Here is a 21,440-nt window from a genome sequence, read left to right on the forward strand (position 1 = left end):
GGCCAGTTTCATACAAGATAATTTTTCCACAGGAGGTGGTGGGGGTGGGCAGAACTCAGGTGGTGACGCATGGCCCTGCTTTCCTAATAGGCCACAGACCCGGTACTGGGCCTGGGCCAGGGGGTTGGGGACTGCAGCTTTATGGCTTTCATGACCTCAACATCTGAGCACATTAACACTGCTCTGTCCAGGTACAGTAGCCAAAGCCTGTGGTCCAAGCACTTCGGAAGGCAGAGGCAGGATCACTTGAGGCCAGGGATTCCAGACCAGCCTGGGCAATATAGAGAGACAAAAAAAGTGAGCTCTTTGAACTGGATAGACCAAGTTCCAGCATTATAAAACTCGGTGGGATTTCATATGGTAACTGCATGCTGGGTCTGCAGCTGCAATTTTTTTTTGCTAGTTCGAGAGCTCTACCCTAGTGTACACCTAAAATACATTTCTTCCATCTTGAAATACAAGTCTTATTGCATATAAAATGCTTTTGCTAAAAAATGCAACTGTCAAAATAGGCTTGCACATTTTGGTGTGTTCCATGAACAGAACATGGTAGTATAACATTGCTCACAAGGCTGTCTTACACTCCTAACAAGCATTTTTATCATTAATTTATTACTTTTTTAGGGACAGGGTCTTCCTGCTGTCACCCAAGCTGGAGTGCAGTGGTGCAATCATAGCTCACTGCAGCCTCAAACTCCTGGGCTTGAGCAATCCTCCCGCCTCAGCCTCCCAAGTAGCTGGGACTACAGGTGTGTGCCACTACACCTGGTTGTGTGTATGTTTTTTTTTTTTAAGAGATGGGGTCTAACTATGTTGCCCAGGCTGGTCTTGAACTCCTGGCTTCAAGTGATCAAACAGTATTAATGTTAAAAACAAATTCACACAAGATTACCTCAAGACTACTTAATTATGGCAATTTCAAGACAAAACAGCCAGAAAAATCCGACTTTTATTTCTTAAATACTGTGAAGGAAGAGGAGGGGGAAATGGTCCCCTGTTACAGCAAAGAGCTAGGGATCATCAGCAAAGGCCCGGTGGGCATTAGGGAAGCGCTGGGGGCTGTAGTTGGGGTCTTCCTGCAGTCGTTTTTGTATATCAGACCGGAGCTAGACAGAGAGAACAAGCAGGTTGGAGGAGCACTGGCCAAACCTATGAGCCCGGTGAGCACCCAAGGCCATCCCTCAGGAGCTAACACTTCCCCCGTGACACAATGTCAAAAGCCCAGTGTAGTACTGATGAGCCTTCCCAGACGCCACCAGGGAAAGATACTTTAAGAACATCAGGTGGTAGCCCGAAGCTAACCAGTTCAGCTCTGAAGGGATCCAGGCAAGAGGGACCCTGCCCGAGCCCTCCCACTAGACCATCCCTATTCTGCTTCAAGGTGGAGGCACCTGCTGCCTGTAGCTCTCCTGAACCTCTGGTGCCTCCAGGTCCCGGCTCAGGCTCTCCGGGCTTGTCAGGGGCCGAGCTCCGGCTGCCTTAGCTGCCCGGCTCACGGCCTCCGAGAGGAGCAGCTGGGGGCCCTCACCCTGCATCGTCTGATGGACAGAATGGGGAGGGAAAAGAGGATCAACGTCAGATCCAGTGCCACCACCCAGCTCACCCTCTCCAAGAGTCAACCACTGAGTCTCCATGCTAGCAAAGAGGGGGGAATAGTCCACATAGGGTCTGACAGCAGATACGCCGTCCTACTTCTGTTGGGCTCTGGCCAAAAACAATGTTTGAATGTGCTGAACTTGCTCTTCAAAACAAGAGGGGAAGAATGGGTCAAGCCATCTGGGATTCAGAGCCACCTAATCCACAAGAGGAAGCACACCCTAAAGGAAAATGGGCCCTAGTCACGTGGAGATCACGCAGCTGAGGGCCTAGGACGGGACTCCTAGCAGACTACGGTGAAGCTGTGTGGTTATGCAACAGCCATGAGCAAGTCTGAATCCCAGAGAAGTTCCCTCATTAAATGAGGGGACTGAACTAGGAAGAGCTCCCTCCAGCTCTGAATGATTTGATTATGAGCACGGCAGGGGAGCTGGGGTAGGGAGAGAGCCTCAGGGAAGAGGCAAACCAACCTTGCGTCTCTTGGCAGGCATACCACTGAGGTAGGCATCGCTCAAGGGGGGCTGCGGTTTCACCTTCCGCTGGCTCTGAATGTCCTGCTGGATAATAGGGACCCATTCCTGGGGAGGAAAAGATTAGAAGGTACTAATTCCCACAACTTTCAGCTGCCTTAACGCACTAAATCGCCTCCTGACACTTACTGGGGGGACTGCAGCTGCCCAAGGTTCTGTCTCAGATGAAGCTCCATCCTGTTCATCTCGGGAGCCTCCCTCAGGAGCAGGAGGCGGACCTCGGGACATGGCCTCTTCTGCTGTTGTTCCAGGGGCTGGGGAAGCGTTCTCCCGCTGCAGTCGGATGGTAGGAAGATGCAGGCTTCAGAATTCTCAGCCTCCAGCCTTTCTCCACCAGCCCTCCACTCCGTGTTATCTGGCCCCTCAACCTCTCCCTGGTACCTGAGGCTCAGGGGAAGTTCTTTCTGCTCCCTGAACTTCCATTGGTTCCTCAGGAAGTGGCTATGAAATTGGACAGAGAAGGAGAACACCACAAAAGGCCCTCCTGGATCTCCCCAGTTCCCTCAAGTCCCCTGACCCCGTAGCCTGACAGGCCTCTTACCTGGGGGGGATCACCAACCCTGCGAACGTATCTGAGGATGGCATCCGGGCCTACCGGCATGTGCTCCAGTACCACCTGAAGCCTCAGTCCCATCATGGTGGTCAGCCAGCTCACCAAGGAGGGGTTCACCCCACGGGACATACGGCGCTGAGGGGCGGAAGCAGATACGGAACACAAAACGCTCAACCAGCTTTTGAAATATATCAGATCCAGGATACAGGATAGCAGTTTAGAGAAAAAAAAAAGAAAACTGCAGAACACTGAAGAGAATGGAAAACTCAGGAAACAAAGGCTAGGGACCTGGGGCTGGGCAGCGCTTACAATCCGGCCATTGATGACAGCAGCAAGCTCCATTTGCTGTCCCCCCAAGCAGTGCAGGTTCAGGGCCAGACATTCAAACAGTCCCTGGTTACACAACTCCAGCAACCGGGCCCCAAATCCACTGTCTGTGGGCAAGACACAAGGAGGAAATGCTGGAGCCCTGCATATCCAACAGGCCCCACTCACCCTGTCCCAGCCAGTCCCTGACCTGTGCAGTGCAACACATGAGCGGCGATGCTATTAAATTGCTCTTGGAGAAATTCCAGGTTTGTCCGGATGATGTCCACACCTGGCTGAACCTGCACCAAAGACTGAGAGACAAGACACACTAAGATTCCAAAATCAGGAACCTTGAGCGACTGGGAGTGCAGGAGGAGGAGGAGGAGGAGGAGGAGGAAACAGTAGGGAACATCAGCTGCCTTGACCAGACCCAGGAGAGAAGGGAAATAGAGAAGGGTTACTCACAAAACTCTCGCGCACATACTCTTCTAGACCAGTGATCAGTGTGTGGGTTGCCATCTATGGGAGAACACAACAGGTTTAGTTCCAAGCCTTAGTCTTCAAAAGACTTCCCCCCGCCCCGCCACAAGCACAGGGCTTGTGCAGGGCAGTCAGAGCTTTAGCTAACAGGTAAGCAGAATCAAGAATAAGGAACTGAACGTGCAAAGGAGCACTCTGGGGCCCCCGGCCTTCATTTACCCGGATGTTACCGGGTGTGGGCTCCTGACCACCCAGGTAGTGCTGGTGGAAGAAGGATCGTAGCTGGGGCTGGAGCCGCTGCAGAGGCTGGAAATGCCCATGGAGAAGCATCACTACATCCACCATGGAGAAGTTCTGGCACAGAAGAGAGAGCAGGGCCCCAAAGAATCCTGGGGATGGGGCAGAAGTCAGCAATGGCCTTTACCACCTGGCCTGCACACCCAGCCAACCTCATCCCACCTTGGCAACACTGCAGACAAAGGCCAACTACCTTCCCCTGGCTGCCCCTTCCTGGACCAGGCCACGGCACCCCCCCTTTGCTCACCGAGAGCCCCATCAGCTCCAGGCTCAAAGATGTTGCTGGATCCACTGAGGCGCTGTATGAAGGCAGCGATACTTTCACTGCTGCCAGCCCGAGCCCCCAGGGACCCCAGCAGGGAGCTCAGCACACCCTGCACCACTGAGGTATAAAACTCCGGTGGCAGGCTCTCGAGACCTAGGCCTCCAGGACTCCCTGCACCACTGGAAGGTGACCCTGGAGGGGGCATGGTCTGCTGCTCCGGGGGTGGGGGTGGAGGGGGAGGAGGGGGTGGAGGGGCTGTCTGTGTTGCCTGGCGAACAGAGAAGGAATAAAGAACAGGTTAGGTGAGAACAGGGACAAGGACATAAATGGCATCAAGCAGACACAAAAAACAGGGGTCTAGTAAGATGGAGAGTTATATTCTGGTCTTGACTCCTCAAAGCAGAATACTCACAGCTAAATGTTAATGGTAGAGTCAGGCCGACCTACCCACCTACCTCTCTCCCTCTGAATGGGTTAGGTCAGAAAGCAATGACACAATTACTGTGCTTTTCCCTAAGCTTTGTTTTCCTCATCTCCAAAACGGGGGATTCGGAGTCAACGAATTCCCAGGGTCTCTTCCCCTGACATGTCACTAAACGCTCTACCCAAGTGCCTACAGAATGGCAACAACGCACCAGTGCCACCACCCAGCTCACCCCCTCCATGAGTCAACCACTGAGTCTCCATGCTAGCAAAGAGAGGAGAATAGTCCACATGGGGTCTGACAGCAGATACGCCGTCCTACTTCTGTTGGGCTCTGGCCAAAAACAATGTTTGAATGTGCTGAACTTGCTCTTCAAAACAAGAGGGGAAGAATGGGTCAAGCCATCTGGGATTTAGAGCCACCTAATCCACAAGAGGAAGCACATCCTAAAGGAAAATGGGCCCCAGTCACGTGGGGATTACGCAGCTGAGGGACTCAGAAGTTTGGGCTGGGCAGCAGGAAAGGACAGGTTAAGGGCAAGCCAGCCACAAACCTGCAAGAAGTCAGTCATGCCCTGGAGAAAGGCAGGGACACCAGGCATCGCCACAGTGATGGTGGGAGAAGCCACGCCAGGCCCTCCAGTCCCCGGCCCTGCAGGCCCCAGCAGGTTCCCCAGGAGCTGAGAGAACTGAAGATCAGCTGTGGAAGGTTGAGGGGGTGGAGGCTGGGCAGGCCCCCCTGGGGCAGGGCCAGCTGTGGTAGCTGTGTTGGTGGTGCCAGCACTGGCTGAAGCAGTGGCAGGGGCTGGAGGTGGAGCCATTCCTGGGGTCCCCTGCGCTGTAAGTAACCAAAAGAAGAAAACTGAAATCTGAAGACAAATAAAAGACATTATAGGCCGGGCATGGTGGCTCACGCCTGTGATCCTAGCACACTGGGAGGCCGAGGCGGAAGGATCGTCTGAGCTCAGGAGTTCGAGACCAGCCTGAGCAACAGTGAGAACCCATCTCTACTAAAAAAAATAGAAAAAAATTAGCTGGACATCTAAAAATATATAGAAAAAATTAGCCGGGCATGGTGGCGCATGCCTGTAGTCCCAGCTACTTGGGAGGCTGAGGCAGGAGGATCGCTTGAGCCCAGGAGTTTGAGGTTGCTGTGAGCTAGGCTGACGCCACGGCACTCTAGCCCGGGCACCAGAGTGAGACTCTGTCTCAAGAAAAAAAAAAAAAGACATTACAGAAGCCCTGTTCTGGTCTTTCTGGCAGAAAAGCAAGAACCAGGAAAATATGGAAAGCACTAGTAAGTGCCAGTGAGCAAACTAGGAGAGAGTGTCAGACTTTAAAGTTTGAGGTGGGAAAGAAAGCAAACTCACCCACAAGGACAGGCTGCATAAGGAGCTGCCCCACAAGGCCGCTCACCATCTGGGCCAATGAGGCATTGGTGCCCAGCCCGGCGCCCTGCTGGAGAGGAGAGGAGGATTTCAGTTCTGCCCTCCCCATGCACCATCACAGGATTCTCTCCCCAGACTCTTTCCCCCCGGAACTTCCCAATCCTTGCTCACCAGAGCCCCAGAGACGGGAGGGCCCCCTGGATGGGAAGGCCGAGCCTGTGGAGGGGTGGGCCGGGCAATCACCACTCGGGTTGGAGCTGTCGGGAAGCCTGGCACTTGCTGTCCTGTGGGTAACAAAGGAGAGAGAGCGAAGAGGGCTGAGGGATGGGCCCCTGCCTGCCAGCCGACGACACCCACCACCATGGACTACGTCCCACCTCCCAGGCCTCCCCTTCCAGGTTGTTACCTGCGGCCGCGGAGGCAACAGCTGCCACCATGGCCTGATGAGTGATCTGGTGGGCGACGGCGTGCATGAACTCAGGGGGCAGGGAGGGCAGCTGGATGAGGGTGGAGCCTGGGGGGCGGGTCTGATGTAACCTTGAACCTGGACCCCTTCAACCCACCCACTTGGCCCTTCCCCTTCTCTACCCAGAGCTCAGCCTGCTCTGATGCCCTCACTCTTACCCAGGGTCTGGCCATGACCAGGGGGTCCTAGGGGGCCAGTGGGAGCACTCGGAACACCACCGGGCTGTGTGCCAGAATCTGGGCAGGGAGACAGAGAGAGTGGCCCTGAGACAGGCAGGGCCAAGGCCTAACTGTATCCTCCTGAGATCAGCCGTCCTTCAGGCCCTAATCCCCCAACCAGAAAGCCTGCCTTTCCCTCCACCTAGACAGGGAGGAAATGCTCCCTTCACCACGCGAACAGATCTCCAAGGACAAAGCAGTTCCCTCCTGCCCCTCCCCACACGTGCAAAATAAAGCTCCTGCTCCGGTCCCTCCGCTATCACTGCGAGCGCGGCCTCTTCCTTCCCCACCCTTTCCCCTCACACCTCAGCACCAGCCTCCCTGGTCATGTTGTTCTTCACTGCCACAGCGGATCCTAACTCACCTTGAATGTTCATGTGCATCATGACCACAGGTTCCACACTCTGGTGGGAAATCCGGATGACCCTTGGGTGGCTGGTGGCTGGTGGGGGAGCTGGCCCTGGCGGGGGAGCCCCCTCATTTGAGGACTCGACAGTGGTAGAAGATGGAGCCAGGGACGAGGCCTGCCCAGGACCAGGGGGAGGTGCCTCCGCATTGGGAGTCGGCGGGGGCCGAGTCCCATTCCCTGTCATAGTCACAGTGGTCCCCACATTGATCTGGAAAAGACAGATGGGCAGGCAGAAGTGAGAAAAACACAAGAGCCTAACCCAGAGCACCCCACAATACACCTCTAAATTCTCCATTCTTCATTACCATGTGCTCCCAAAGTCTTTCCAGCCTCCTTTCTAGCTACCCTGGGTCATGCCACCAACACCCCTCCATTCCCCCTCAAGCCAGGCCCCCTCTGACCCACCTGGATGGGAATGGCTGCCTGCTGGAGCACCATGGGGGTGGTGTAGTGAGACATGGGCCGGACCACATGCAGGTGTCGTGGGGGCGCACAGGCCAGGTTGCAGCGCAGGTCAGACAATGCCACAAAGGTGTTGCCCAGCAGCCGCAGGCTCTCCCCCACCAAGTTGATCAGCCGCTGATCCTCCTCCCGGCCCTCATGCTGTGCCCCGCCCCCGCCAAAACAGAAAGGCAGAAAATATTAAGCTGGAGCCCATCTCGCTAACAAAAGCAATAATGCATTCTGAGAATGCAATGTCCTCTAAACCTTCAGTTATGCTATATCCTTGGAAGCTTCTGCATAGACCAAATCTTTGCAAATAAATTCTATTTCATACACATAAGAACTTCCTATAAAAACATTATTATGTTTTATTTTAACAAATCAATAAACTGTCATCTACTAATCTCCCACACTTCATAAACTTCCTAAATAACTCACTCAGGGGAACAGGGGTGCAAGGACAGTGGTTATGGCAAAACTTATCACTTTCCCTGTAAGGGAAGAAAAGATCACTTACACGTCTAGAGGGAAATCATTTTGTTGCAATGTTTTTGGAGGAGGGGAGGGGCTATCTGTATTTCAGGCTGTTCTGTTTGGGGAGTACTGGGGTTGAGGAGAGGAGCAGGGCCATCAAAGAGCTCACATTGTTGTTGTAGTCCGTGGTGGCAGCAGCGCCCAGAACCTCATAGTAGCGCTGCAGGAAGGGCTGGAGACGGCTCTCCAGCCGCTGCAGCTCTTGGAGCACCTCGACGTACTCCGCAGGGGAAGGATGGCTGTGGACAACCCAAGGGACCGTAAGCCACGGCTCTCCTCAGATTCCCAACCTTGCAGTCAGTAGGGACCACATCTGCCCAGTCCCTCCCTGGCCTCCCAGAGCCTTGGCTCAATCCCGTCCCAGACTAGTAGAGCTTCTGTTCTTTACTCCCATCCATGAGAAGAGGGGAGAAGCAAATGAACTGCTCCCACCCACCCCAGTGCAATCCTGTACCTATAATGGTGAGAAACTAACTCTAAAAAAGAGATGGGGCTTACGTGAACCCAGGGGAGAGAATTTTCAACAGGCTCAGGAGGCACCGTTCGGATTTCCTGGCCCCAGAAAAAGCCGTGCTTCTGCTCAGCTGCCTGACCTCATTTACCTGCACCATGAGCCCCTCCTTGCCCCTCAACGCTTACCCTAAGAGTAAGACCTCCTAGCAATCCTTCCCCTCCCACCATTCCCTTCCTGATCCTCATATGTCACTCAGAATCCCTCAACCGCCACCAAAAAAGGTTCCCTCCACCTCTCACTTGGGTGCATTTGTCTCTGAGGCAGGTGCTGGGCCTGCTGGGGCTGGGCCAGAAGGGGTGAGCTCCGGGCTCTGCGCTGGGGCACGCTCTTCCACTTCTTCTGCCTCCATGGGCTCCCGCAGAGGCACTTCACTTTCGACTGGTTCTGATGTTTGAGAGCTCAAGGCTACTGGCTCCGGGGCCGCAGTCGGCATCTGTGGGGCTTGCTGACTGTGCTGCACTTGGGGACCCCCTCGACACTGAAGGTGGGGAAGAGTCAGGACACCAAAGGCAGGATGAGACTGCTGCAGAGGATCACCCAGTCAAAGGAGACTGAGTGGAGAAGGTGCTGTAACTAAGCTCCCTGAAAGCAGAGCTCTGCATCCGTATCTTTGACTTTCTAGCAACTAGCATCAGACTAGCACAAATGAGATGAACAACAGACGTCTGCAATATCTGTAAATAAACTACTAACAAAGGGCAGGAATTGTGGTTTCCTAACCTACACGAGAGGAGAGCAAAAGGTCCCAGGCTGCAGCTGCAACCACAATTAATGAAATTAGGACATGCCAACACAGAGCACGATAATTAAATTAAAAAGTGTAGAATCCATCTTTAATTGAAAAGAGATGCTATGAGAGGTACATGACAAGTTTTTTTCTTTCTTCTTCTTTTTTTTTTTTTTTTTAATTCAGTCTCTGTAGAGACTGTCAAAAATTGCCAATGCCGACTATATTTCAAGTCGTCATGGCAGGGTATTGGGAAAAGTTTTCAATTAGCAATAATCGCACCTCAGATAAACCTCATTGGCTACAATACTGCCACTGGGCAAAGCTATCTGACAAGTTTGACGCAAACTTCCCAGATACCAGGCACCAAGAGGATTAGCAGGAACAAGATAGCCCCACAGAGATACTTTTTCTACCCAAGAGAATGCATATTGCACAGAAGAGACCAGATTAGGAAGGCTGAATTTTGCGGATGTGGCCAGTCATGCCCCCACCCCCAGCTGACAGAAAAGGTGGAGGAAGGGTGGGAAGAGACCCAAGCCAGCCTTGCCCACATACCTCCATCCGGGATAGTAAGGTCTGTATATCTCTGATCATGTGCTGAGCCATCACCAGCCGTACCCGGGGCTCACTCTACAATAAGAGAGGGATGATCAGAGCAGATTTTTTTTTTAAGAGATGGGGTCTCATTCTGTCACCCAGGTTGGAGTGTAGTGGCACAATCATGGCTCACTGTAACCTCAAACTCCTGGGCTCAAGCAATCCTCCTCCCACCTCAGCCTCCCAAGGAGTTGGGATTACCGGCATGTACCACCACACCCAGCTAACTTTTTTTCATTGTTTTAAAGACAGGGTCTCACTATGTTGCCCAGGCTGGTCTCAAACTCCTGGGCTAAGCAATCCTCCCACCTTAGCCTCCCTAGGAGCTGGGACTACAAGCGTGCACCACCACACCAAGCTATTTTTTTTTTTTTTCATTTTTTTAAAGATAGGGTCTCGCTGTGTTGCCCAGGCTGGTCTCAAACTCCTGGGCTCAAGCAATCCTCCCACCTCAGCCTCCTTTTCAAGGCAGGTTTGAGATGAATCCATGAGCTCAACCACCTACTAAACCAGGTCCACCCCCACCTCACAGCCTCCTTCTCCCAGATCCCCTTCCCTGACCCTCCCAGGCCCCTCAATACCTGAATCGGGGCCTGTTCCATGTTGATGTGAACATCCACAGCAGAGCCGTCACTCTGGGGAAAGGGTAAGGGAAGTTGCTCTGGGAGAAGCCAAACACTAAGGCCTCCACACTTTCAATTCATTCTCTGGAGTCCCATCCCCTTTTCTCCTCAAAGACTGAGGCCAATATCAGACCACAGGGCCTTCCAAACCCAATCTAAAGACTAAGACACCTATCTTATGAACTCCCTGCTGCTACCACAACCAAAGCTATCCTTGCCCCAAAAAACTCTCCCCTGTGGAACATAAGCTTACAGGAAGATTGAAGGTTCCAACCATGACATAGCTGTTGGCATTCCGGTCATGAACAGAGGCCCCAGGCCCCCGAGAACCAGGTGAGGGTCCCCCACCATGGGTGGCTGAGGCAGACCCTGTCCCAGAAGATGCCCCAGAAGGGAGCTGAGTTTGAGGAGGAGCCCGTTCCACCAGGTGGATAACCTTTCCCCCAACATCTGCAGGAAAAATAAGACACACACCAAAACATTGTATAATCAGGTAAACCCATGGCCTCAGCTCATCCCTCTGGACAGCAGCCTCAACCTCTGGACTGCCTCCCCAAACCCCTTACTGTATTCCTGGAGCTTCTTATCATCTTGCAGAACTCGGCCCTGGTAGATGAGCCGCTGTTTCTCAGATGGGATACTGACAGAGGCAGCAATGTGCTCCTTAAACTCTTTTACATTCATCTGCAAGGAGGAAAACATGTACGTAACAATCAGAGAATGAAGAAAAAGAAAAAATAGAAGAGGGACAACTGACTTGTGGACATGAGGGGTAAAAACCATCATAGAATCACTACCTATTTGTCTTGACTGTGAGACAGTTACTGTGCAAACCCCTAAACTGGGACAACACCTGTCAAAATACAGACAACACACTTAACAAACAACAGGTTAACAGATCCAGAAAAAATAACATGGACAAAAAAACAAAAAAGCCAACTGGACAGTCCCTTTTCTCCTTCTCTTCCTGGCTCTCAAGGAAATATGTGTCTAGAGATACCAGTGACCTCTTCTTAAACACAAAATGATACTAGGAGTTTACTTATCACAGACAACCCTGTAATCGCCAAGATAAAAACAACGGCAAAGATGATGGGGTAGGGAATCAGGTTAAAAGGAAGGAAGGAAGACTAACCAAGAAGGTGGTAAGAAAATAGCAAAAAAGAAAAACATTTTTCCTAACTGGACAATTGACTTTTGGGAAATACCAGAATGTTTATATACATCTAATCACAAAAGCCTATTTAACTTTCTTAAATACATGTAATATTATGTTTCAGAAAACCATAGACCAATCCACATACAATTTTGTCTCGAAGTAAAACAGGAGTAAAGACATAGCTGTAATCAAGGCATTAAGTTCCAGAAATTCAAACTATGCCATAGATATTAGTAATTCCACTCAACAGTCTATTAGGGCTCTATCTGCATTATGGATTCTGATTTCAAAAACACAGTATAGACCTGACCAATTTCTATTTATAAGGCACACTTTTTTGAAGTCCCTTTGTCATTTCCCTTCTCAAAGGCAGGAGCTATGTCTGTCCCTTTGGGCTGGGGTCCACCCATGATGATGACACAGATTCCTCCTTCCTCTCTATTTCTCTGGACGTTGAGGTCTATCAAGGTGAAGGAAGGCAGAACAGAATCAGCCTCACTCAACAGAAACCATACCCTCTCATTCAACAAAAAACATCAGAAAATGGTCTTTCTAGAATATGAACAAAGGGATCAGTGAAAAGAAAACTTGAGGACCAGAAAATCAGGCTCATCCCTCAGGCTAAGGGGCCTACAAGAGGTGTCTTCCAGAAGTATTGGCGTCTCACCTGAGCCCCCACAATAAAGGTCCGAGTTTGAGAGTCCAGAGTCTTCACCAGCACCTCCAGGCTATCAGGCTCCTCCACAGCGATACTGGTACTATCATTGGGCTCCATGGCCGACAGCTCTCTAAGGAAGAACGAAGGCAGGGAGGCTCGCTGTCGCCTAGAGCTGATTTTGTATACCCGGAAGACTCCCTGGCATGAATCCCCGCCCCCATACCTAAAAAGTTTCTCCCGCACGGGCACACACACTCACACCCGCCCCCATCCCCCTTCTGATTCCGGGGCACAGGGAGAGAAACACAAAGGGCAGGATCGACGGCATAGGGAGCTGGAGGACGGGAGGTGGGAGGGGCTCCACGACGCCAATCACAATAAGGCAGGGCCAGTTGGGTTAGGAAGCAAGGACGGAAGCACGAGACCAGTGTCATCACTGGTCACGATAGGACAGGGGCCGAGGTCGGCAAATACTGGGACAACACGAGAGCTGGGGTAGCGCCAGACTATAGAAAGTGTGGTTTCGCGCACGCGCGCCACGCCCATCAAACCCGCCTAAATCACTACAAACCCAAGACGACAAACACTCACGGGGGGGGGGAGCCCGACCGGCTAGCTGACTGCCCCCCTCTTCCGCCTTCCTACGGTGTTCCAGTAAAGCGGCGCGACCAACACACAAGCGCACACACACAAACACACACACACCACCACCACCACTCCTCCGCGGCTCCGCCCCCGACTTCCCCACGGTACCGTCACTTCCGGTCTCCCCCAACCTGCCACAGATGGCCACTTCCGTTTCCCCGATAGTACTGGGGATCTCGAGGCGGTACTTCCGGCCCCCCCAGGTCCCCAAGCTTTACGTTTGTGGGGCACGACGAGAAAATCCGCAGCCCCAAACAGTGAGTTCCTGGGGGCGAGACGGGCCGGGGCCGGCCTAGATGGGAGGCAGCCGAGCACCCCGAGGAGCCGCTGCCGCCGTCGCCTGGGGGACCGTACTGCGGCTGCGTGCGTCGCACTACGCATGCGTGCACACTTAAGCACGCCCCACCCGCTCTGGCGGTGTTCACTTTTGTGCGCGCGCTTGAGCGGTGGAAGGTTGAGGCGGCCGCTATAAATGCCTGAAAAAAAATTACTGGGTGAAACTCTATGACTACCTCGAAAAAGACTATAGACGCTTGTATGAACTTTGAAGTTTGGGGACTTGGCATTATGCCTCGTTAATCTGTGTTAAAGTTTTGGCAGGCCGAGAATTTCAGGCGGCACTGTCCTAGCCACCTAAAACTCTGTCTTTCACGGTCGCCCTCGCTGCGCCCTTCCCTCAGCGCATCCGGAAGTCAGCCTTTCCATAGGCGGTTGGGGGCGGCCCGGGAGCTGTTTTGATTCTTGTCGCGTGGTTGCGCCAAACCCGGCTTCTGCCAGGTGGGCGTCTTGCAGACTGTGGGCGTCATGTTTGTCACTGGCGGTGCATGTGCATGCCACTGCTTTTCAGGACTTTCGTCAAGAAAAGGGGCGCCTTCCAGTTTGGGACTTGGGAGAAAATGGGAGTCCCAGCGGAACGAAAGACAAGACCCTGACCCTAGGGAATTAAAGGGCTGGCCAAGGTGCTTCCGCAGGCCAGGGGTGGGGGAATTAGCGCTTTTCTGCCCTTTCCCAACTGCCCCCCCCTTCTTCCCCCAAACCCCTCTCCTCCCCTCGGCCCAATGCCCTTGGTCAAGGGTCTCGACCCCGCTACGCTGCGACTCCGCTGGAAAGACGCATCGCTGCCAGAGTGCCTAGCCTTTCTGAGACTCATAGTTTATACCAGATCCCGGTACTGTTTCGGTTAAGAGTTCTAATAAGCAGTTGTTTAGTGAGCTCTTAGTTTGTGCCAGCCAATATACTAAGGGTTTTATGTATTGTCTTATTTTAAAAAGCCTAGCAACATCTGAGATAGGTATTAACATTCATTTTACAGATGAATACACTTAGATGAACGAAAGTGGCAGAACTGACAAATCTAGGCCTACTAGACTTTGGATCGAGCATTTCTATTTTACTGCCCCCAATAAATTGTTGTATTTTAGTTTTTTGTTATAAAAACTTTCAAACATTACACCAAACTAGAGTAGTATAATGAACTCTCACATACCCATCATCCAAATTTTGTTTTGCTTTTTTAGCTAAATTACAAGCATCACCCCTCAGGACAGATTTTATATATATATATATATATATATATTTTTTTTTTTAGTTGGCCAGATAATTTCTTTATATTTTTAGTAGAGATGGGGGTCTCGCTCTTGCTCAGGCTGGTCTCAAACTCCTGACCTCGAGTGATCCTCCCGCCTCGGCCTCCCACAGTGCTAGAATTACAGGCGTGAGCCACCATGCCCGGCCAGGACAGATTTTTTGTGTGTGTAGCAGTCCATGGATTATAAATAATCTATCAAGGAAGCCCCACCTTTCACTACATTAACTGCTCAGGCCACTTAGCACTATCAGATGACTGCCTCCACAATTCTTACCACTTATAATCTGACAACTTTCACTCACCAGAAACTAATTAGTGCTTGGCAAACATTAATTATAGCAAATATTTACTTTGGACTTACCATGTGCAGTTTTTGCTAAGGACTTTATGTGCATTATCTTATTTAATCTTATGAGATTGATGATTTACCCATTTTACAGATGAAAGAACATTAATAAAGTTCTCCCAAGTGTAATAAGTAGTAGGGGTTGGACTCACTCTGCCTGACACCAAGGTCTATCCTTTCTAGCCACTAGATTATGTAGCCTCTTGTAGTAATAAATGTTGAGTGGATGAACTCACTTATGTCAGTGAACTTTGTGTGTATGTACTACTTTCCCGATTTTAACATAAACTTCAGAAAGCAATCCATCATGCTTCAGCACATGGATCAGACCTGCTCCAAAGGCTTGCTTATCAGGCTGTATTTCAATGATTTGTTCACCCAGCTAGTTTTCCCTATACTGACTTCTTCAAGGCCAGAGGCTGTGTCTTACGCATTTTTTATGTCCCCGGGGATTAGCCAGTTCCTGACAAACATCTGATACTCAAAACAGTTTGCTAAGTGAATGAATGAAAGACCTAATCATGCTACTTCTCTTCAATGCTGCACAGCACAGCACATATCCAGCTCAGATATGGGTTGAAAGACCACAGGCTTCTACCTGGAGGGCTCAGCTCTCCTAGTAACTGCTGAGGGACCCTGAACATGCCAGGGTGGGTATACTGTGGAGTGGTTGCATCCAGAAGAGGGGGAGGAAATCCCAAACACTAAGTAATCCAGGTTTGGGTCGGAAAACAAGGTTGAAGTTATTCATTAGCAGGTGAAAGGGTCAAGGGTCGAGGCAAGGGAGCTGGAAGCAGAGTGGACTGAACAGCTGGTAGGGGAGATAGCAGTTTAGGCACCAGTCACCCCACATAGAGCACCAGCTCCTTCCTGCCTGAAGATGTTCGACCGAATTTGGGCAGCTCTCCTCTACCTCTATGGTATTCTCCTTAATTCCGTCTACCAGTGCCCTGAGCACATCCAACTGACAACTCTAGGAGTGGATGGGAAGGAGGTATGGACTGAGAATGGGGGAAGCCTATGGAGGAGGCTCTGAGGGATTTGGGTGGGTGGCCTAGGATGACCAAAAGCTGTGGTGGAAAAGGAAGCGAGGGAGAGGGTGTGAGTGTTGTGATGATGAAAGCAAGAAGAAAAGTATTAGTACAGTGGCCATCAATGTGGAAACATGGCAGAATTAGGGGATGGGGTGGTTACCCAGGTTGATTGGAGAGGGGCAAAGAGGAAAAGTCATTTCATGACTCCTTGTCATGGATCCAACCCCCAGTTGGAAAGAAGAAGGTAGCCAAAACCCGTGCTCTTAAGTCTTGCTGTCCTGACTGATGAAGAGGTTGGATGGATCCTGTTGTGAGACCCACCCTCTTTTGCTCCCCTCATTGTCTCTCCAGTTCCCAGAGCCCCACCTGGGCCAGTGGTACTTTATCGCAGGGGCAGCTCCCACCAAGGAGGAGTTGGCGACTTTTGACCCTGTGGACAACATTGTCTTCAACATGGCTGCTGGCTCTGCCCCGATGCAGCTCCAGCTTCGTGCTACCATCCGCATGTGAGTGGCGAGGAGGCAGAAGCACCAGTAGGTGCAGTCTCTGTCCAAAGTGTGAGCACTCACCCACCAAGAGCTGGGCTCTCAGCTAGCATGTCCACTGTTCTTGGCCCACTGAATTCAATTGGTCTACTAATTGCCCTCTGGAGAGAGTTGGGTCTAACTGTCCTTAGGTAGCTTGAAACCCAAGGGAGCTGGGCTTCAAGAAGGAATAATGTGGGCCAGACGAGGTGGCTCACACCTGTAGTCCTAGCACTCTGGGAGGCCGAGGCGGGAGGATCACTCAAGCTCAGGAGTTCGAGACCAGCCTGAGCGAGAGCGAGACCCCCGTCTCTACTAAAAATAGAAAGAAATTATCTGAACAACTAAAAATATATATAGAAAAAATTAGCCGGGCATGGTGGCACATGCCTGTAGTCCCAGCTACTCGGGAGGCTGAGGCAGGAGGATCGCTTGAGCCCTGGAATTTGAGGTTGCTGTGAGCTAGGCTGATGCCATGGCACTCTAGCCCGGTTAACAGAGCAAGACTCTGTCTCTAAAAAAAAAAATAAGGAATGATGTGGAATAAATAGAGGGTGGTACAGTGTGGTTGGTGTGACACTCAGTCTTTCCTCCTTGCCACCACCACCTCTGTAGGAAAAATGGGCACTGTGTGCCCCGGAAATGGATCTACCACCTGACCGAAGGAAGCACAAATCTCAGAACTGAAGGTTGGTTCTCCCCAGCCCTCACCCTCCCTAAGTCCCCTGAGCTTGTTGCATATCTGTCCTCACACTTCCCCACACCTGCCCTGACAGGCCGCCCGGACATGAAGACTGAGCTCTACGCCAGCTCATGCCCCGGTGGAATCATGCTGAAAGAGATGGGCCAGGGTTACCAGCGCTTTCTCCTCTACAGTGAGTGAGGATGTGAGGCAGGAAGGGTTGGAGGGAAACGAGGGGGCAGGGGAGCTCCTCACTCTGGGCCCTATGACATCCCAGGAAGGGGTAGGTACTTCCATGAGCTCCTCACCAGGGGCTTTGACTGGCCTGGCCCCATGCTGCCCTTCCAGATCGCTCACCACACCCTCCGGAGAAGTGTGTGGAGGAATTCCAGTCCCTGACTTCCTGCTTAGACTCCAAAGCCTTCCTACTGACTCCCAGGAATCAAGGTGAGGGGTTAAAATCTCATAGGAAAGGACTAGGACTCACCAAGCCTTCTGGGGGTGTTGGATGAAAGAGGCTCATGTGATGTCACTAGAGGGCATGGCCAAAGGCTGACATCACCAGAGTGGCTATGTGTCACAGGCTGTGATGACACTAGAGGGATGTGGCTAAGAGCTGTGATGTCACCTTAGGGAGCCAGGATGGGCTCTGGGTTACTCAAAAGAGGTTTCTGAGTTTACAGTGGATAAACAGGGCAGAGGGACAGACATGGAGGGGGAAAGGCCTCAGACACTCCTTTGACACAGGGGAATGAAGGAACTCATTCTCCCCCACCCCATTACCACCAACCTTGTTTCTCTCCCTGGACTTCCTTTCTGTCCTCTTCTTTTCTCCCTCCTCCCATCACAGAGGCCTGTGAGCTGTCCAATAACTGATCTGTAACTTCATCTACGTCCCCAGATGGTACGGTGGGAGCTGAATTGTTGGGGGGAGGAGAAGCTGGAGACTCCTGACTCCCCTTCAAGAATAATAAAGATGATTTTTCAATCCTCATCTCATTCTGGAGTTTGTCTCCAGACATCAATCCCATTCCCTCCATTTCAAGATCCACTTGTACCCTCTACCACCTAAATCCCCAGCTGGATGGCGTCAGGAAGGACACTGAGTGGCAGTCACTCTCACTTTATAATGATATATTTAGGATTTGGTGTGACACAGTTATTTATTGCTGAGTGAGCAAACCCCTAGCCCCCAAGTGGGGACTATAGGCGCCAGTGCTTCCCCCATACTGCCTGTCTGAGCTGCCAACCCTTCTGAGCTGGCCCTCCTGCCAGTGCTGCCTGCACCATCCCCACCCCCTCTGGCTCCCATGAGCACCACATACTCCCTGCAGGCTCCTTGTCACCTGTGGGCCCCCATCCAGACCTGCTAATCCACTTGCCTAGCGGCCCCACTCTTCCCTAGATGGCTCAGGTCCCAAGATCCAAGGGATCCCTTGGGTCAGGTCTGCCAACCACCCTCTTACCACAGAAGTCTGTCTATCTGCCTCTGGTCTCCTCCACCCCTAGGGAGTTTTGAAAGTTAGAGAGGACCTTTTGGTCTTTATTCTCTACCACCACACTATTTTGTTGTTGGTGTTACTGTTTTTGGCTTTTAAAAAGTAGAGGTGGAAAAAAAACAACTTGAGGTGGGAGAAATGTAAAAGCAAAAAGTAATAACAGCTGGTGAATCCAAGGGCGATGCCCCAAGGATGTCCATAAACACAGACATCCAGAATAGCTCTGTTCTCCTGTATATAAAGGGAGGCCCTGTGCCCTCATATTCTGGGGTTTCTTCCCCATCCCTGAGGTCCCTATGCTTACAATCTGGGTCATACCCCACACTCTGCCCCTAAAGGCCACGCTGTCTTCACCCTTTGCCCCCACCCCACCCCACCCCACGGTCACAGCCCCTTTCCTGGGTCTCTCCTCTGCTCCTCACGCTCCCTTTCCAACCCCTCATTCTCCCAGTCAGTGGCCTCCTCATCCCCACTGGGCTCCCGGAGGCTGACAGCCAGCACCAGGGCCTGTAGGAGGCCAAAGAGGCAGGCAAAGTGCAGGGGGTGGGCAGTAAGCAGGCTCAGCACAGCATGGAGCCCATGTAGGGCAGCCAGAAAGGACAGAAGCCCGTGCAGCCAGAGGCCCAGCGGTCCGCGCAGGCCCAGTGCATCCAAGGCTGCCCACAGCGGCCGTGAGCACAGCGCCAGTAGGGCTGAGGCCAGCAGCTCCAGCAGATGCAGGGTCAGGTTGGTGGAGATCTGCAGACACTCCTCTGGGCCCCCCAAGTACCGTGGAGGAGCCCCTGGTTCCCCCCGCAGCCAGCCCAGCAGCTTCTGACGCCGGCCAGGTTTCTCCACTGGGACTTCAGGCTCAGGGGCACTCAGTCCCCCGCCAGGGGACACCCCAGGTCTCCTGGTGCCACCTGAATCCACATCATCCCATCCGGGTTTGGGAATGGCTCCTCCGGCCTCCAGTCTCCCAGACTCTTCAGTGCTAGAGACAGCCTTGTCCCACTTGAGGGAATCCATTCTTTTGCTCCCCAGTTGCTCAACTTGGGGCTCCCTGTGTGGTTCTGAAGCAGCCCCAGAGCTCCTCAGTACGCCTGAGTCCTTAGTCTTGGGAGGCCTCACATCTCCCATGGTTTCTGGGGCACTATCCCAGTCACTCCCTGAATTCTCAGGGGAGCTGTCCACCGGTCTGAGTTCTGGGGCAGGCGGGTCAGGCCTCATTGGTTTCCGGCGGCCCCAGGGGCGAGGTAGCCAGCCACCAAGCTGTCGCAGGAACATGGCTGGGGTGTTAATGAGCCCCCAAATACTGGGGCTGCTTCCCAGCACTGCTTAAACTCTCAGGGTCTCCTCAGAAGCCAGAGTCTTTTCCAGCTCAGAATAGGTATCTGCTTGGTGATGCCGTCCTATTCTGAATTCAGAAGCGGCTCCTCGCTTCCCTAAATGGCTATGCAGTCTCCAGTGTGGCAAGTGGCTTGTTTGCTTTTCAGCTTGGGGATAAAGAAAGGAGGCACACCCAAATTCAGTCACCATTCCCCCCACCACACACACAACATTCCAAGAGTCTCAGATCTGACAAGGCCTGGGTCTCCCCCTCCCAGGGTCCTCTGTTTCGGATTTCCTTCCCAGCAGGCAACACCCCACGTTTCACTCACCAAGGCCACACCTCGAGATGCCAGATGCCCCAGAAACTGGAGAGGTGGCGCTCCATCCAAGAAGGAAGGCAGGAAGGTGGCCCCGGGTCTTGGGTGCTCCTGGATATGGGGAGTCTTAAACAGCTGCCCTAAGGGAGTTCAAGAAATAGGAATTCTCTTTGTTGGGAGGTGGTATGGAGGTGTCCAGCAAATTCCAGCCAGCAGCGTTCGTCTCTTGATTTAGGGAGCTATGATTCCTACAAAGTGGCCTGACCAGCCCAAGAGCACGCAGCATAGAGTGCGGCCTCCGCAAGGTCAGAACTGAGATGTCCTCGGAAAGCCCAATCCCGAGGCAAAGCGCAGGCCTACCAGGGGACCCACGCGTCCAGGCGCTGTGCGCGGGGACCCTTCCCGGGCCCAGCGGTGGGGCCGCGGCCTCGCGGAGCCACCTGGAGCCGCGGGGCCCGGAAGCAGCTGCACCGGGACGGGACGGACCGGCGGGGGCGGAGCCGCAGCTCGCTGGGCGGACCCTGCGGATCGACCGCCCCCGTTCTCCCGCGCTGTCAGCGCGCGCCGCACCGCGGGCCGCCCAGCCTAGCTCAGCAATGGCCAGGACCTGAACACAAGCCCAGCTCCGCATTTTCGCCCCCCAGAGACCCCCTAAACTCGCCCACCCTCCACAGCCCCTGACCCTTGGATTCTTCTCCACATCCGTCATCATTCCATCTTGCACCCGTGATTTCATGAAAGGCTTTTCCAGAAAAGGAAAATGATGAGGGGAGTATTGCGACTAGAGCAGCCCTTCCCTGCGGACTTTACTTACTGGATTTCACCACAGTGAGCTCTCCATGTGCTTAGCACCAGAGTTGGGGGTGGGGAAGCGTGGGAAAGAAAAGCATAGACAAATAGGCGAAATGAACCTCGACTTAAAGTTTAGATTTGGGAGGCCAGAGTTCTGGTCCCGGCTCAACTAACAGCCTATAGGCTGGATAATCTCAGGCCCTCCTACCACACTGACTTCCTTCAGCAAGACCCTACCCACTCTTACCATCCCTGAGGGCCTTCCCTGACTTCCTCTCACATTTGATCACAAAGCTGTGTCCCTCTCCAGCTGTGAGCTCCCTGAGGGTTGGGAATGTCTTTTATTGGTATTCCTAGCACGTAGTATATAAACTAACATTTGTGAAATCAGTGACTGAATTGCTGGAGTGGTGAGGGGACTCTTCCTGGGGGAGGTGAGACTCCCATGGAGCTGGGCAATTCCTGGTTGTGTGTGTGGGGGCGGGGGAGGGTTGAAAGAACAAGCGGGG

At 52.6% G+C, this 21,440-nt stretch overlaps 3 protein-coding genes and 1 non-coding gene across 54 annotated transcripts; 1 reads left to right on the plus strand and 3 right to left on the minus strand.

Moving 5' to 3' along the window:
- Positions 1 to 931: 931 nt before the first annotated feature.
- On the minus strand, positions 932 to 20,216 carry BAG6 (BAG cochaperone 6). Of its 49 annotated transcripts, none has more exons than XM_069487363.1 (26): positions 20,152 to 20,216; positions 12,203 to 12,323; positions 10,943 to 11,060; positions 10,630 to 10,826; positions 10,335 to 10,388; positions 9,712 to 9,786; positions 8,666 to 8,904; positions 8,022 to 8,151; positions 7,340 to 7,537; positions 6,890 to 7,142; positions 6,466 to 6,570; positions 6,248 to 6,355; positions 6,013 to 6,125; positions 5,824 to 5,911; positions 5,008 to 5,291; positions 4,013 to 4,298; positions 3,688 to 3,857; positions 3,454 to 3,507; positions 3,197 to 3,299; positions 2,989 to 3,113; positions 2,668 to 2,814; positions 2,508 to 2,567; positions 2,256 to 2,399; positions 2,067 to 2,174; positions 1,392 to 1,538; positions 932 to 1,106 (listed from the first exon to the last, which is right to left on the minus strand). In XM_069487363.1, the coding sequence occupies exons 2-26, from the start codon at positions 12,308 to 12,310 to the stop codon at positions 1,011 to 1,013; spliced, it is 3,510 nt and encodes a 1,169-aa protein (XP_069343464.1). In that variant the 5' UTR covers positions 12,311 to 12,323; positions 20,152 to 20,216; the 3' UTR covers positions 932 to 1,010. The 49 variants fall into 49 exon arrangements, with proteins under 49 accessions (XP_069343464.1, XP_069343478.1, XP_069343474.1 ...); XM_069487377.1 differs by lacking the exon at positions 20,152 to 20,216 and adding an exon at positions 13,057 to 13,206 and having other exon boundaries at positions 5,824 to 5,908; positions 6,466 to 6,543; XM_069487373.1 differs by lacking the exon at positions 20,152 to 20,216 and adding an exon at positions 13,057 to 13,206 and having other exon boundaries at positions 6,466 to 6,543.
- On the minus strand, positions 9,340 to 9,480 carry LOC138396080 (U4 spliceosomal RNA). The gene has a single exon (XR_011235567.1). It is a non-coding gene; the product is annotated as a U4 spliceosomal RNA (small nuclear RNA).
- APOM (apolipoprotein M) lies at positions 12,951 to 18,006 on the plus strand. 3 transcript variants are annotated; one of them, XM_069487417.1, is made up of 6 exons: positions 12,951 to 13,095; positions 16,158 to 16,312; positions 16,946 to 17,019; positions 17,107 to 17,205; positions 17,361 to 17,459; positions 17,863 to 18,006. In XM_069487417.1, the coding sequence occupies exons 1-6, from the start codon at positions 12,979 to 12,981 to the stop codon at positions 17,886 to 17,888; spliced, it is 570 nt and encodes a 189-aa protein (XP_069343518.1). In that variant the 5' UTR covers positions 12,951 to 12,978; the 3' UTR covers positions 17,889 to 18,006. The 3 variants fall into 3 exon arrangements, with proteins under 3 accessions (XP_069343518.1, XP_069343520.1, XP_069343519.1); XM_069487419.1 differs by lacking the exon at positions 12,951 to 13,095 and adding an exon at positions 13,572 to 13,615; XM_069487418.1 differs by lacking the exon at positions 12,951 to 13,095 and adding an exon at positions 15,565 to 15,766.
- Positions 18,818 to 20,214, minus strand: C15H6orf47 (chromosome 15 C6orf47 homolog). Its single transcript, XM_069487416.1, has 2 exons — positions 20,152 to 20,214; positions 18,818 to 19,986 (listed from the first exon to the last, which is right to left on the minus strand). Exon 2 carries the CDS (start codon positions 19,775 to 19,777, stop codon positions 18,896 to 18,898), a length of 882 nt encoding a protein of 293 aa, XP_069343517.1. The 5' UTR covers positions 19,778 to 19,986; positions 20,152 to 20,214; the 3' UTR covers positions 18,818 to 18,895.
- Positions 20,217 to 21,440: the final 1,224 nt, after the last annotated feature.

Source organism: Eulemur rufifrons, chromosome 15 (genome assembly GCF_041146395.1).
Source record: "Eulemur rufifrons isolate Redbay chromosome 15, OSU_ERuf_1, whole genome shotgun sequence".
NCBI classification, from domain to species: domain Eukaryota; kingdom Metazoa; phylum Chordata; class Mammalia; order Primates; family Lemuridae; genus Eulemur; species Eulemur rufifrons.